This window comes from Juglans microcarpa x Juglans regia, chromosome 1D, assembly GCF_004785595.1.
Source record: "Juglans microcarpa x Juglans regia isolate MS1-56 chromosome 1D, Jm3101_v1.0, whole genome shotgun sequence".
Classification (NCBI taxonomy): Eukaryota; Viridiplantae; Streptophyta; class Magnoliopsida; order Fagales; family Juglandaceae; genus Juglans; species Juglans microcarpa x Juglans regia.
The window spans coordinates 49,455,183-49,470,028 of NC_054594.1; the positions used below are offsets into that span (position 1 = coordinate 49,455,183).

At 38.2% G+C, this 14,846-nt stretch overlaps 3 protein-coding genes across 3 annotated transcripts; 2 read left to right on the forward strand and 1 right to left on the reverse strand.

The window, feature by feature from the left end:
• The first annotated feature begins 2,799 nt into the window (after positions 1 to 2,799).
• LOC121239347 (adenine/guanine permease AZG1) lies at positions 2,800 to 4,924 on the forward strand. Its single transcript, XM_041136586.1, has one exon. It carries the CDS (start codon positions 2,975 to 2,977, stop codon positions 4,718 to 4,720), a length of 1,746 nt encoding a protein of 581 aa, XP_040992520.1. The 5' UTR covers positions 2,800 to 2,974; the 3' UTR covers positions 4,721 to 4,924.
• Positions 4,925 to 6,801: 1,877 nt separating this feature from the next.
• On the reverse strand, positions 6,802 to 13,479 carry LOC121265924 (reticulon-like protein B16). The gene is made up of 6 exons (XM_041169584.1): positions 13,165 to 13,479; positions 8,775 to 8,955; positions 8,531 to 8,672; positions 8,006 to 8,075; positions 7,436 to 7,659; positions 6,802 to 7,205 (listed from the first exon to the last, which is right to left on the reverse strand). The coding sequence occupies exons 1-5, from the start codon at positions 13,322 to 13,324 to the stop codon at positions 7,493 to 7,495; spliced, it is 720 nt and encodes a 239-aa protein (XP_041025518.1). The 5' UTR covers positions 13,325 to 13,479; the 3' UTR covers positions 6,802 to 7,205; positions 7,436 to 7,492.
• LOC121266929 (40S ribosomal protein S9-2-like) lies at positions 10,797 to 11,475 on the forward strand. Its single transcript, XM_041170786.1, has one exon. The coding sequence runs from the start codon at positions 10,798 to 10,800 to the stop codon at positions 11,473 to 11,475; it is 678 nt and encodes a 225-aa protein (XP_041026720.1). The 5' UTR covers position 10,797.
• Positions 13,480 to 14,846: the final 1,367 nt, after the last annotated feature.

The window sequence follows — 14,846 nt, forward strand, 5'->3', positions numbered from 1 at the left end:
GGGGTCCGACTACTATTTGACTGTCACCTTTTTATGATTCCCAACTCCTTCGGATATTGCTATCGCTTTCCAATTTCTATCCAGATTGTAAAATCCATTTTGAAGAAAAATCTATCGAAAAAAATAAATAAATAAACAAATACCGAAAGTTGTATAGCTATTATCTTTTACGTTTTTCCTTTTTCTGTCGGAGATAATAATATATAGCAGAGGGTGATTTGCCAATCTGTTCTGCTAGGCAAAAAAAAAAAAAATCACTGCTTTAATTTATGCCAAATACATTCCTTTGTGCTTGTCATAATCAAGCAAATGAAAAACACTACATCGGCCGGCAATTATGTAGTCCCACATGGAATGGACAAATTATGCTATCCAGCTAAGGAAGCCAATGAAGAATAAACTATACATTAAATAAGCATAAACTGCATTATTATATAATTTGTCCTTCATTCAATTATTTTCTCGTGTCCATTACTATAACATTAGACAAGAAAGCTAATTAAAGTTACAATTATATATTTGGGTTTAAATGTTGGGACTAATGACTCATTAAGTATCACAACGTACAACGCCTTTTTGTTGTCTTCACTTGGCCTAGGAAAAAGCAGTCCTTAGCTAGTGCGCATAGGTTGTAGAATTTGGATATCTTTAATTAGAGTGAGTAATTATTAAGTATTTTTTAAATTTAAACATGCACATGATATTCTCATTCTATTATTCGATATGGTGTCAATGAAAACTAATCAGCATTTGGCATAATTTACATAAGTAAGGTTAATTACATGGCATACTTTGATCATAGAATGAAAGTAATACTCATGTCATCCATATTCTAAGAGTACTTAATAATTCTCCATTTAGAGTTTTTATAATTTTGAGTGGAAAAGAAATAGATACATAAATATTTATTGAGTGGTGCTACGTGTATTTACAATTTTACTAACAATATTCATTTTGTTAGTTTTCTTTTGAAATTCAATTTTCAAATTTCATGATTTTCAGCATATCTACAATTGACATGTAGAGAAATCAGTTTTTTTTTTTTTGTAATTTATTAAGTAGATACATTTTGTTAAATAGTGCTATATGTACTTACAATTTTATAACTAACAACACTCATTTTATTAGTTTTCTTTTGAAATTCAAATTTTAAATTTTAAATTTTATGATTTTCAGCATATATATCAATAACTGATATGTGGAGAAGTAAATTTTTTATAATTTATTAAATAGACACATTTTGTTAAGTAGTGATATATCTACTTACAATTTTACTAACAAGACTCATTTTGTTAGTTTTCTTTTGAAATTTAAATTTTGAATTTCAAATTTTATGATTTTTAGTATATCAATATTGACATGTAGAGAAATAAGTCTTTTGTAAGTTTTTTTTTTTTTTTTTTTTTAAGTTCATTTAGCATTCTCCATATTTATTTATGTTTCTCTTTCATTTTAGATTTAAGAATTTCAGTATAAAGAATTTTGGGGTAAAGGCATAATAAATTAATAATGTATGAGATTGAAGCGATTATCTGAAACTAGATATAGATAGACAGCTAGGCTAGATTGCGCCAAAAAAAAAAAAAAAAAAGGGGTGGACCAAATAGCGTCAGATCCATGAAAGGTGGAGATACACTTTCTACTCTCAAATTGCAAAAATCACATTAAGGATGCGGGAGAGGAGATTCTAAGAGCCTATGATGTCTTGGAAGGGTTTGACTTGACACAACTAATACAACGTCCAAATTTTCTAAATTAAAAAAGAAAAGTATTCTCGTGTCTATGCTTATTTCTATATATATATATATATATATATGAAAAATTCTTTTCATCAGTCACTATTTACTATCTCATACTTCACATTTTATAAAACAAAATTAATAAATATAAAGTATAAAAATAAATAATAACTGATGTATAATATTATATATATATATATATATATGTAAAGCCAACGTGTTTTTCAGAGATAATTAATATAAATAAGGGACAGTACTGCATCTAACCCGAGTGTGAACTCGAGACAACTAGCTGCACTTGCCCTTCAATTTTCCGTCACATTCACACATAATATATATATATATATAACACATATTATATATATTATATATATCTTGGAAATAAAGTATTTACGAAAATAACAATAAGTAGAAATTAAGAAATAAAAATTGAATGGTAGAATTTGAAAAAAGGAAGTCAACTGAAGCCGCATTTGTCTATATCTTCAATTCCAATATGGACATTCAAAGTGGAACCATACGGTAGGAATTATACAACGCCACGCAATTTCCCACACGTTCACATTAATTTTGATTAATTTACGGGTTTTGTTTGTTTGGAATCAAAGAGGAATTGGCATTAGACATCATTCGGCCAACATCCAATCATATTCATATATCTTTGGCCAAACAACAACTGGCCGTCCGTCGCGGGGGAAAAGTAGTTATACACTTTCGTTACGTATAGATTTATAGTTTGGTCTTTGCTGGTTCAAGTTTTTCAATCAAACTAGCAAGACTTGTCATTGGTCACGTGGGTCCCTCCCCTCTCATTAGATAAGCCTTTAGATAGGCATTGGTACGTACTCTCCCCCTTCTTTAGATATTTCAAATTATTCAGTTATATTTTGACAGAAGATGCAGTATTATTAATCTTTTTTACGGTTTTAATGATATTTGGAAAGTATGCTTTTTTTTTTCCAATTTATACTGCCTACAATAATCCAAAAAGAGAAGAAAGAAAATTAATTAGAATCCTTGAGATACTTTCCCTTGCATATTAACAAAAGAAACCTTTCCTTCGTGGGAATCTATCTCCTCATCCACACTAATCACTCTTATTTTATATATATATATATATGACTCCTAATACATTATATATAGTGCGTAAAAACAAGAACTAATTTAATTTACCCTACTTCTACCTCCTCTTGATCGATCCAAGCCACAGCGAGTTTTCTTCCATAGCCCAGGTTATGGAGATCCAAACACCCCCACCAAAGCGCAAGCCACTGACCCGAATGAACACGTACGTCGCCAACAGCTGGGTGGGCAAGCGGTTCAAGCTGGCCGAGCGCAACTCCACCTTCACCACCGAGCTCCGAGCCGGCACCGCCACGTTCCTCACAATGGCCTACATCCTCGCCGTCAACGCCTCCATCCTCACAGACTCCGGCGGAACGTGCTCGGTCTCCGACTGCATAAGCCTCTGCTCCGATCCCTCCATCTCTGTCCTCAACTGCTCCGGGCCCAATCTCCGGGTCATCCAGCCGGACGCGTCCTGCAAGTTCAACCCTGTCAACCCGGGTTACGAGGCCTGCCTCGAGGGAATACGCAAGGACTTGATAGTAGCCACCGTGGCTTCTTCTCTTATCGGGTGCGTCATAATGGGTGTATTTGCTAATCTTCCTTTGGCTTTGGCTCCGGGTATGGGTACCAATGCTTATTTTGCTTACACGGTTGTGGGGTTTCACGGGTCGGGAAGTGTCTCCTACAGCAGCGCCTTGGCTGCCATTTTTATCGAAGGTTTAATCTTCTTGGCAATTTCAGCAGTTGGGTTACGAACCAAACTTGCCAAACTCGTCCCAAAACCCGTCCGAATCAGCTCATCGGCTGGCATCGGTCTATTCTTGGCTTTTATTGGGTTACAAAACAACGAAGGAATCGGGTTGATCGGCTACAGCTCGTCAACCCTGGTGACACTGGGAGCCTGCCCTGCATCCTCTCGGGTCTCCCTCGCCCCTGTTATAACCGCAGCGAACGGGACAGTTAGTTTACTCCCAGGAGGTACCGTCTCAGGGGGAATCTACTGCCTCCAAGACACCATGGAGAGCCCAACGTTTTGGCTCGGAATCGTCGGGTTCGTAATTATTGCATATTGCCTGGTGAAAGACATTAAAGGCGCAATGATTTACGGAATAGTATTCGTAACGGCGGTGTCGTGGTTCCGGAATACGAAGGTAACGGCGTTTCCGGATACGGAAGCGGGGGATACGGCGTACGAGTATTTCAAGAAGGTAGTGGATGTGCATGCGATAAAAAACACGGCGGGGGCATTGAGCTTTAGTAGTATCGGAAAAGGTTCCTTTTGGCAAGCTCTGGTCACGTTCTTGTACGTGGACATACTGGATACGACCGGTACGTTGTACTCGATGGCCCGGTTCGCCGGCTTCGTGGATGAAAACGGCGATTTCGAGGGGCAATATTTCGCTTTCATGTCGGACGCCACGTCAATTGTGGTGGGGTCGTTGCTAGGGACTTCACCGGTGACGGCGTTCGTAGAATCGTCGACGGGAATTCGGGAGGGAGGAAGAACGGGGCTAACGGCGCTTACGGCGGCGGGATACTTCATGTTGGCGTTTTTCATAACGCCGTTACTGGCGTCGATACCAGCGTGGGCGGTGGGACCGCCGTTGATACTGGTGGGGGTGTTAATGATGAAGTCGGTGGTGGAGATAAACTGGAACGATATGAGGGAGGCAATCCCAGCATTTGCGACGATGATATTGATGCCTTTAACTTATTCAATAGCGTATGGGCTTATTGGTGGGATCGGGACTTACATTGTATTGCACCTCTGGGATTGGGGTCACGCACTTATGGTAAGACTTGGACTGGTGAAGCCAGTCGTCGAAGTACATGGCGGATTGGTCAATGGGACACCTCATCCTACTTCCACTTCTAATTCTCCTCCTTCAAGTCTCAAACCACTCGAGGTCTAATCTAATTGGAGGGGACCATGTTAATTTGCTTTTGTTTTTTAGTCCTTTTGATTAAGAATATTCCACTTTTCGTTGTTGTTCCGGTGAAACAACTGGGAAGAAAGATTAGAAATATTGGATTATCGATCCATGATTTATTTATTTATTTATTATTGTGTAAATAAATATAAAATATTTCCATGCTTAGTTGTAGTTTCACGATTGTTTGTAAACAGTTGGATAGCTAGGTTGGTCGGCAAGTCTCGGTTTCAAACTTTGTTTCTATTTTTGATGCATCGTTTAAGTTATTCTATTCTATATACAATCGTGAAATACATAAATATTATATAATCGTTTTGAAAAAAAATATATTTTATTATTAAAAAATTAATTTTTTTATGTGAATTTTATATTTTATTAATTTTTTTTAAATTAATTATGTAATAATATATAATTTATAATTATAAATATTTTTTCTGATTTTATTTATTAATAAATTAGAGTGGTCAAATTGATGATGATGGTTTCCAAGCTACACACAACCATATAAATTTGTAAATTTCTTCATCAATTGCGTCCTGGATGAGAGTATAGCATTGACCTCTCTTTTTTAGCCTTTTTAAATGGAGTTTAGGTATAGGCAGGTAGGCAAGTACAGGATTGCCCTAATAATTGATTACATGTGCACAAATTAAAATTAGCCAAAAGCACCGCTCCACAAAGTTTCCTATACAGAATCGAAACATCATAACACAAACTTTCGTACAAAGGATGATTCTTGTAGCAATGAAGAAGACATATTGGGTGGCAAGCTCGTATTTGCCACGCCCATCTTTCCCCAACACCACCGATTATTCTGTTTGCTAGATGATAACATAATTATGCATGGATTTGGGGACGTATATTTATATATATATATATATATATATATATATAATATAGAAAATGAGTTGGCTGAGAGAATAAATTATTTGCCTCTGTGTTCAACTGATGTATGAACCTGCTGCATGTCATTTTAGAAAGAAATTATATTTGTAGTCGTGAGTGTACAAGTATTGCGTAATCTTTTTAAAAAAAATTAATAAATACAGGATCTACATGAAAAATAAATTAATTTTTTAATTCATAATGAATCTCACTCTTTTTCAAAGTAACTGCATGATTGTTGCACACTCCACGATTATATATAGTATTACTCTATTTTAAAATATTATTTTTTTGTTGCTCCAAAAATAAAAAGACAATTTTTGTTGTTTTTTAATTTTCTTTCTGAAGCTAAGCTAGATCCAACATGTCTGCGTGGGGCCTTCCCCGAATACGACCATCACCAGCTAAAAGCTTTGAAGATTCAATGTGCATTACAAATATTTCAAACTTCAGTTCAATTGATTGAATTCAATTGCTCCTACCTACCAAATGCATGAAATAAAGCCTCCCCAGTCCAATTTGACAACAGGTTATTTCAAGATGATGAAAGCTGCCACGATAGCTATTATCTACAGAAATTAGACGTCTGCCTCCACGTACGATTCCCCAATATCTTTGAACTTGTTTTGATTAATGCCGCACAGCTGGTTAGTCCTGATAAATGGGTAATTTCTTATCCATAGAAATCTTCTTGGATACTTACTGGCATTAATTATATGATGCATTGATAGTAGCTACACTTCATTCTTCTCGCGCCACATATTTGCAAGGGATTATTAATGTATGTAGTGAAGAATATCACGAGCTTTCTTTGGGAAAAGCGATCATCATCATCATCTGGTGCTTGCTATCTTGTCATGTGTCGTTTATCTATGTCTTGATAAATGAAACCCATTTAAATGCTGCTCCAACTTCTATCTCCATATATAATGCCACTATATATTATACGCACCCAAGGAAACATGTTCTTTTGTTTCTTTCTTATGGTCTTTATAAATATTGTATTGGTAGGGCCAATAAATTGTATTCGTCGTCATCCTGCTCGCATAATAGCGTGTCTCAAGGGTGTTGTCCACGGCACTCGCACGAGAGAGAGAAAAGAGTATTACACAAGTGTAACGAGTAGGTTTTTGCCACTTAACAATTTGACATACATTAACATACAGAAAAAGAAAGAAAGAAAGATCCTTAATTAGTCTTACGAGTAAATTGCGAGCGCTGTATACAGAACAGGACTGGAGTTTCATGGCAAAGCCTAGTTCTTGCAATGAAGGGCAAGGTTACGGTCGACAATCTTGGGCCAACAGCCTAATATTACGACGATAGGCTACAAGGCTAAAGCCCTTCGTTCTGGGATCCTACCACAGAAATAAACCTTTCGTAGTTCGGCCTGGAACCTCTAATGCCAGAAAAGTACATAATTTATCTTGCTGCCTTCACGACCAGATCAAAGATGCAAAACCATTTTTTTTCCCTTCCTAGTTCCGTCTCAGCAGTAATAAACAGTAAACATTACTAGCACACTGCACAACTCCAGCCAGCAATCCTTCTCTCTGACAAGATCACTATCCATGCGACCCTGCCAAGGCATTTTTCCTACTATGTGTAAATATGTGTTTAAATAGAATGACAAATCACATGGTGTGTGGTGTAAATGATGATTAGTAGAATTTTTCTTCCTACTATACTATGATGAAAGATAACAGGGAAGAATCCTCCCGTTAAGCACAAAGAGAACAAGGAAGCAGGGATTTCATTCCGGTCCAACATATAGACAACAACAAAAATACAGATGACTTCAAATTGCACCTGAAACTCTCGAGTCTTCTGCACAATGTCATTGCGACTGAAACTAGAATATCAGAACTACGCATCCTTGTCCTTGGTTAAACTTCGAGGAAGTCTGCTAATCACACTTTCATCCACTATTTTATAGTGCTTTGAAAATTGCCGGTGGATCATTCCGCAATACCTATCCACACGCTCTTCATACTTGCTGTACAAGGCAGGAACTGTAATGAATATGATGGTTCCTGTCAATATCAAATTAGAGAGATGTTAAAGGTGAAAAAGAAAAAAGAAAAAAGTGAAGCATCAGAAGGCAGGAAGTCGGAAGCTCCCAAACAAAGTTTCTTTGGTGAGCTCAAGTCACAAAAAGATTGATTATGTAGTAATTGGCAGGATATTTTTTTTCGTCAAGATATGGACGGCTTATGCAAGCCATGCAAGAAGAGTCAAGTGCCCCACGTGTTTGGAAGGAAAATATGAATTAAAAAAGTTAGAAAAAGGAAGGCAAGTAGAATGCAGGAACAAAGACCATAATTCTGAGACAACACAGCTCAGCACTAAATTGACAAGGCTAAAGATGAACATCCATACCAATATAAGCGATTGTGAAGAAAGAGAAGAAGCTCCCAACGACAGACAAGAGCCACACACAAACAACCACCTGTCAAAACATCAATAATATGGACGAAAATTTCTTAAAATGAATCAGTTATGAACACAATGCACGGTTAGAAGCGAAGTTCTGTAGTTTCAATGGGGCAGATCATACATCCCAATAACTTATTCAAATAGCTGAGAGCACCATAAGGAATGCAGGGGAATGGGACCCAAGGACAGTGGTTTCCACTACCCTCCTGCAAACCATATAGTAAAATATATTGACAACTAACCTGGGTGCTTGATTGTTCTCTGAGAGCACATAAAACAAATATTCATGCTCCCCATTTTTTGTTGGCATCATAAATCCATTTTACAGGGCACCAAGACTCATTGATCAAATTTTATTTTAAGAATAGAAGTACCTATTATCTATAAATATATTGGCCCCACTAGGACCACAACACCTCAGCTACGCCACAGCAGTTTTAAATTACTATACTATTAATTTAGACTGACCTTAGAAAAAAGTCTAAAATCCTTGCCAAGTGTGATGTCATGAGCCATAAGCAGCACGTTATTGATTTTAACACGAAATGATGCTGCAGCATTATTAACCATTTCCTCTGACAATACTAGCTCCGGTAATGTTTGCAATTGTCTGCTCAAAAGTAGAAACAATTCTTGTGATGAAATTAGTTTCCATGCTACAATGGTAGAAAGTTGTAATCAATAGGCAGATTGAGGGTAGAAGACTTGTTACCTATCTCTGAAAACAGCATAGTTGGCATGAAGAAACAACAGTACAATTAAAATCAGCAACACATCTGAACAAATTGATAAGAACGATAATCCAGACCGCTCAAATAGGAGCCATGCAACTGTAGCAACAGCAATGATGCCTAAAGAAACATTCCGCCGCTTCCACAACAGAATATCAGCAGCTAAATGAAGAGGGAAGGGGAAGAATCAAGTATAAGTCTAAAAATACTTTTTTTTTATCCACAGTATAAGTCTAAAAATACTAACAAGAGCACATAAGTGAATATGCAAAAGAATGTACCCAGCGTCAACAAAAGTTGTAATCCAGCAATTTAGAACAGGTCTCAAAATCAATTGAATGAAAAGGGCAGAGGGGAGAAACAAAAGTATAAAGAAAACAATATCATGCCTAATTTTTTTTTTTTCTCATATAAGTAAGGTCATAGCTAAATAACAAGAGTGAGAAGTAAGTGTTGATCTGCAAGGAATAGCATAATCCACTAAGGGAATGCTACACAAAGCATTGACTCTCATCTCAGATCATATGTCACATCTAATGTCTAAAGTACTTTAAAGAATCTGCAAGAATGAAAATTGTACGGAAGAACTCAAGCCATTTAAAAAGGACAGTCTCAGCAAGCAAATGGAAACTTTCAATCTGAGGAGAGGAAAATTTTCACCAGTACATGATGGATAAAAAGAAAAGACCAACGACAGTTATGATTGTATAGATACATTGCATTCACTCTGCATTGCCGTTACCATCACTCTTGGCAATAGCACACCATGAAAATCTCTTTGAAAGGGAAATGAACGCACGAATAAATAAAAGAAGACAGTTTATGCTTCATGTCCAAACATACAGGCAGCAACACATCCTGCAAGGCAAACTTTGTGATACAACCCATGCCTATGACAAAATGTAAATGTTGGCTGCTCCTACAATATATCTATAAATAGGATATGCATTCTATCTTGCTTTTGTCACAGTCCAGGAACAGGATACATGGGCCATGGGCCAGTTTGGGCCTATTACTTGTTGTTTTCCTTTATGTTATGTAAGGAACTGGACCATAGAGTAGCTGGGCCATTAGCTTGTTATTTCTTTTTATCCAGTCCGTTAGTTATTAGTCTTGAGTCAGGTTTTATCAAGGCTGAGGCCTTTTTCAGATGTTTGGCAAGATTCTAGCATATATGTTCACTGTAGCTACCGAAATGATCTAATCAAAAAGTTAATGCAAATATTACTTCTCATTCTCTTATCATCTTCTTCCTTTCTTCAATGGAGGTGCTCCCCTCGAAGTGAGTAATTTTCTTGTATTTTCTCGTATATTTTCTAGTCACCCAAACACCTACTATTAGGTGTGTTACAAGTGGTATCTAGAGCCAGTCTTTCCTTGGCATCAGCTTCATCAATCCGTGAGAATGGAAAACATCTTCTCATCCTTACTCAATATCAAAGAGCTAATGGAACAAATCTTCAATGCTTCAATGTTCTTCAACAACATCTGAAGGATTTTCGGGAGAGCCACAACAAAATGCACCAAGTATTTCAGCAGTCCCTTGACGAATTTGCTAGCAACTTTCAGGAAAGCTTCAACCAATTCGAAGATCAAATCTATGACATACAAGAGGAAGATGCAGTTGTTGTGGAAGAAAAAGATGAAATCAAGCCCGCTCAACTTATTCTTTCTCATGTTCCCAAAAATCCTGAACCATTCCTACCATTCTCTGATCCTCCCCTAAGAATCTTGTGTCCCTCTTTTCATCTCAGAAATTATTTTTTCTCTTCTTCCTTCCTATCGGTCGCCGCTAGCAACAAAGACTCATTAATCATAAGAGGCCTAACCATCGTATGGGAGTTCAATCCCAGTGGCGTTGATCACGACCTTCAAAACTTCATCGCCTCTCTCTCTCCTTTTTCTTGCGACAGCGAGAGGATGATGCTCTCATTTTCGTTCCATCCTGAGCGCACAGTGACGCACCAAATCTATTCCACCACTCAACCCGTTGTTGTGCATCTGATGCTCCAAGATTTTACAATTCTTCAATACGGGATTTCCGTCGGATTTACAGATTTAATTGAACTTGTTGGGGCTTCATCGTCTGGTAAAACACAATTAGAAGTCAATTTGAGATCACATATGCTGAAAGGAGATATGGTCCATGTCGGTTTCTACTGGAACTATGGGAAGACTTTCAAAATTCCACATCGTCCGTATGAGAAGGAACAATTGGATCATGAGCTGAAGCTTGTGGGAGAGTACGGGCTCCGATGTAAGAGAGACTTGTGGAGGGTTCAATATCCTTTGAGCCGCAACCGTAATGCCGCCAAGGAACTTCTCACTCCGGATGAGAAGAATCCTTGTAGGAGATTCGAGGGTGAGGCCCTTCTCCGCAAATTGAACAGGTACGGGCTCTTGGATGAGGGCCAGAACAAGCTTGATTATGTCTTGGCTCTGATTGTGGAGAACTTCCTTGAGCACCGACTCCAAACCCTTGCATTCAAGTTAGGTATGGCCAAGTCGATTCACCATGCCCGTGTATGTATTAAATTAGTTAACAAGGATTCAGTTGTGCCGTCCATCTCCAAGGCCTCCTACGATGAGTTGTCCCTCCATCACCGCGCATTTTCCCTCGACTCCTCCATCCGCCGCCTCCAATCTTTAAGCCATGCTCTACTCTCCTATCACCTTATATGATGCTATACCTCCAACCGATTCAACGAAGTCCTTGTTCGTTGATGTTGGTGTTTCAATTGATGGCTCCCAAGGGTTATTTTAAGGTTTGTTGGTAATGTTGGCTAGTGTAATGCATAGCATACCCGAGGGATTTACTATGAAGTCGACACTTGCTATAGCCTCTAAAGTACTTATTCATGGCATAGTATATTTCATTGCTACGGAGGCAATTGAGCTATATGAACAATTGGAGTACATTAATGTTTTCTTTGGAGAGATAAAATTATTATTGGTCCCGCCTATTCCTATTATCCATGGCTATAAAGTGGAAGATGGGGCCTATGATGGTATGGGAGAACTCCTTAATGGTGGGGTTGTGGTGAAACATGGTGTGGCAATTGAGACAAGGAAAGTCTTTGTTTTTTACCCTGGTTGTGGGGGTGGGACCTTTGATGTCAGTGTCTTGACTATTGCAAATGGTGTTTTTGAGTTTTGGCCCTATCGGCAACATTCATCTAAGAGGTGAGGAAATTGATTATAGAAAGACCCTCATGGTACCTATCAAGAAGACTAGGGAAGATGTCAGATTAGAGAAGAACCAAATTGCTGGAAGTTTGCTGGTCCAACGGCTTCTTAAGGTCTACTTTGGACGTATACCGCACACCTTGTGGACAAGGTACTTCTATGGGGGATGGTTTGTCACAGTCCAGGAACAAGATACATGGGCCAGTTTGGGCATATTACTTTACTTGTTGTTTTCCTTTATGTTATGTAAGGAAGTGGGCCATAGAGTAGCTGGGCGGTTAGCTTGTTATTTCTTTTTATCCAGTCCGTTAGTTATTAGTCTTGGGTCATGTTTTATCAAGGCTGAGGCCTTTTTCGGATGTTTGGCAAGATTCTAGCATATATGTTCACTGTGGCTACCGAAATGATCTAATCAGAAAGTTAATGCAAATATTACTTCTCACTCTCTTATCATCTTCTTCCTTTATTCAATGGAGGTGCTCCCTCGAAGTGAGTAATTTTCTTGTATTTTCTCGTATATTTTCTAGTCACCCAAGCGCCTACTATCAGGTGTGTTACAGCTTTATTCTGCAGTTTTCATCTTATTTACTGTCGGTTGCTTAATTTTTAAATATCAAATAACTGAGTACTGTAGCAAGTAACAGCAATGGACTTTTCGGATTATATAAAACTTTAGAAGAAAAAACTTGCATCATCCTGAATGACATACCAATCACGGACATAAGATGCACAGAACATTATGTGGAACATAGGACCCAAATCTGAGTGACGTAATACCCAATTCGTTCTTCTTTTGGCCCAATAATACATTGAAAATTAAAAAAAAAAACAAAACAACACAAAAATGAAAGGAATCTAAGGGCAATCTACAAGTGCCGGTATCACCTCAGTGGTGCCTTAGAATATGCAAGGGAAACTATTAAACTCGAATAAAAGAAGAGACATACTGAAGAAAGACATCAAGTAAACGGAAGATCACATGAACAATAAGACTGCTGACCAAGAAAGCCACCTCACACAACACCCATTTATGTTCTTCATTAGAAGCAGACAATCACAAATCCCATTGACTAAACAATCAGAAAGAATACCCGCATACGGTTTAAAAATAAAAGAAACAAACCCATATGTAAAGGAAGCAAACTGAACTTGAGGAATGGAAGAAATCAAAGAGAAAAATCTTACCTTGACCTCCGCCCATACACTGGTGGACAGAGGCTTGGCGACCGAACAATCGGTAACCTGACCCTCCTGAGCTACATGGCGATGTTGATGATGTACAAGCCGTGGGTTTCCTGGCATCCCCATCACCCTCCACGTTACATAAATCTTGGGAATATTCCATGAAAGCCAACACCAAGAAAACCCAGAGAAATTGAAAATTCAGCCCCCACAGGGAAAAAGAGAGTTCCAAATCGAAATTGGGCAAAGTTTTGAAATAGGATCCGAGATTTGGGACGCCGGGGCCCGGGAGTCCTCAACTTCTCTGTTTCCCAGCTAACAATACGTGTCCAGATCCTTCGGGGTGGGTAAAAATGGAAAAGAAATGAAAGTCGCCTTTACAACCACGAGAGACTTTAGGGACTTTAGGAGTAATAGCAGGTACAAACTTTATATATGTAAGTTTTAAATTTTGAAAAAAATTAGGTTTTATTGATAAAAAATAATTTATTTTTTTAGGTGGAGTCTATCTTTTTACAAAAATTTATATGAGATTTGTCTATTTGAGATTTATACGAAAAGAAATTCTACTCAGCCTCATATTCTTACGTGGGAAAATCTAAATGCAGTCTATTTTGGAGACGAATCTGCACACGAATCCACCTGGCCCATTAAATGAAACGGCTCGTTTTGCCACTTCAGCTGACCGAGTTTTGGGCGGATAAAAATGAAATGATAAAAGCCAGACCAACTATTCCTCTGACTTCTACAAGCTTCTTCTCAATAATGATAATGTCCTCTGCAATAGTGGCCTGAACCCATGGATTTTGCGTTGGCGAGCCAGAAGGTTCGCGTACAACAATAGTAGAATCGCAATGTTTGATTCCTTCAGAAATTTTAGTTCTTCTGATAAATTCACATTTTTGATAGCCGGCTATGGGCCATTGCTAATATGATTCATGGTGTTTGTGGGGCTAACAGTATATACAGTTATGTTCCTAGTATTGGCAGAAATTGCTCGTGCCTTCCAGGATATAAGATGATAAATCATACCGATTGGTCTCAAGGGTGTGAACCCGAATTGGTCTCAGCCAGAACGTGTTTGATTTTTTTGCAGCTATCCCATCTTTATTTTTTGCAGTTATGATTACAAACAAGGAAGAGGTGCAGGAGGGATTGTGTACATAGGGGTGTTGGCAGACAATCGAATTGGGATCTGGGGGAGGGGAGATGAAAATGGATTAGGGAAGTCGTGGGTCGTCTTCTTCTTCTTTTCGTGTTTTTCTTTTCATTTTTTTTTTAAATAAAAACAGCTTTGACAGCAGCAGGCTACACCGTGTTTTTATTTTTCTTCTTTTTTTTCTCTGACAGCAACATGCCACATCAGCTTCGTACGCGGATTTGTCCACCAAATCGTCTGTACCTAGACGGACTCATTCTTTCCTACACCGCACTCATTGCTGACATGGTTTACTTTTATTTTTATTTTTTCTCTTTTTGCCTAAAAACCAGTGTTTTGTCTTCTTTTTTTTTTTCTATTTCGTCCCCCCACCCTTTTCCCGTACACTTTTACCACGCCAGAGAGCCACTTCTTGTCCGTGCGAATCTCCTCCCCCACTGTGCACCACTCCTCCTCCGTGCGAGTCTCTCTCAGCGACCAAAGATGTCCCTCACTTTTTCTGCTTTCCTGCCATCAGTAGTTGGAA

Coding starts and splice junctions, on each gene's coding strand:
- LOC121266929 (XM_041170786.1), top strand. CDS start 10,798: ATGCTCCAAGATTTTACAATTCTTCAATACGGGATTTCCGTCGGATTT.
- LOC121239347 (XM_041136586.1), top strand. CDS start 2,975: ATGGAGATCCAAACACCCCCACCAAAGCGCAAGCCACTGACCCGAATG.
- LOC121265924 (XM_041169584.1), bottom strand. CDS start 13,324: ATGGAATATTCCCAAGATTTATGTAACGTGGAGGGTGATGGGGATGCC. Junction 8,076..8,530: donor ATTTTAGACTTTTTTCTAAG/GTCAGTCTAAAT, acceptor ATGTTTTGACAG/GTGGTTGTTTGTGTGTGGCT. Junction 7,660..8,005: donor CTTCACAATCGCTTATATTG/GTATGGATGTTC, acceptor TGATATTGACAG/GAACCATCATATTCATTACA.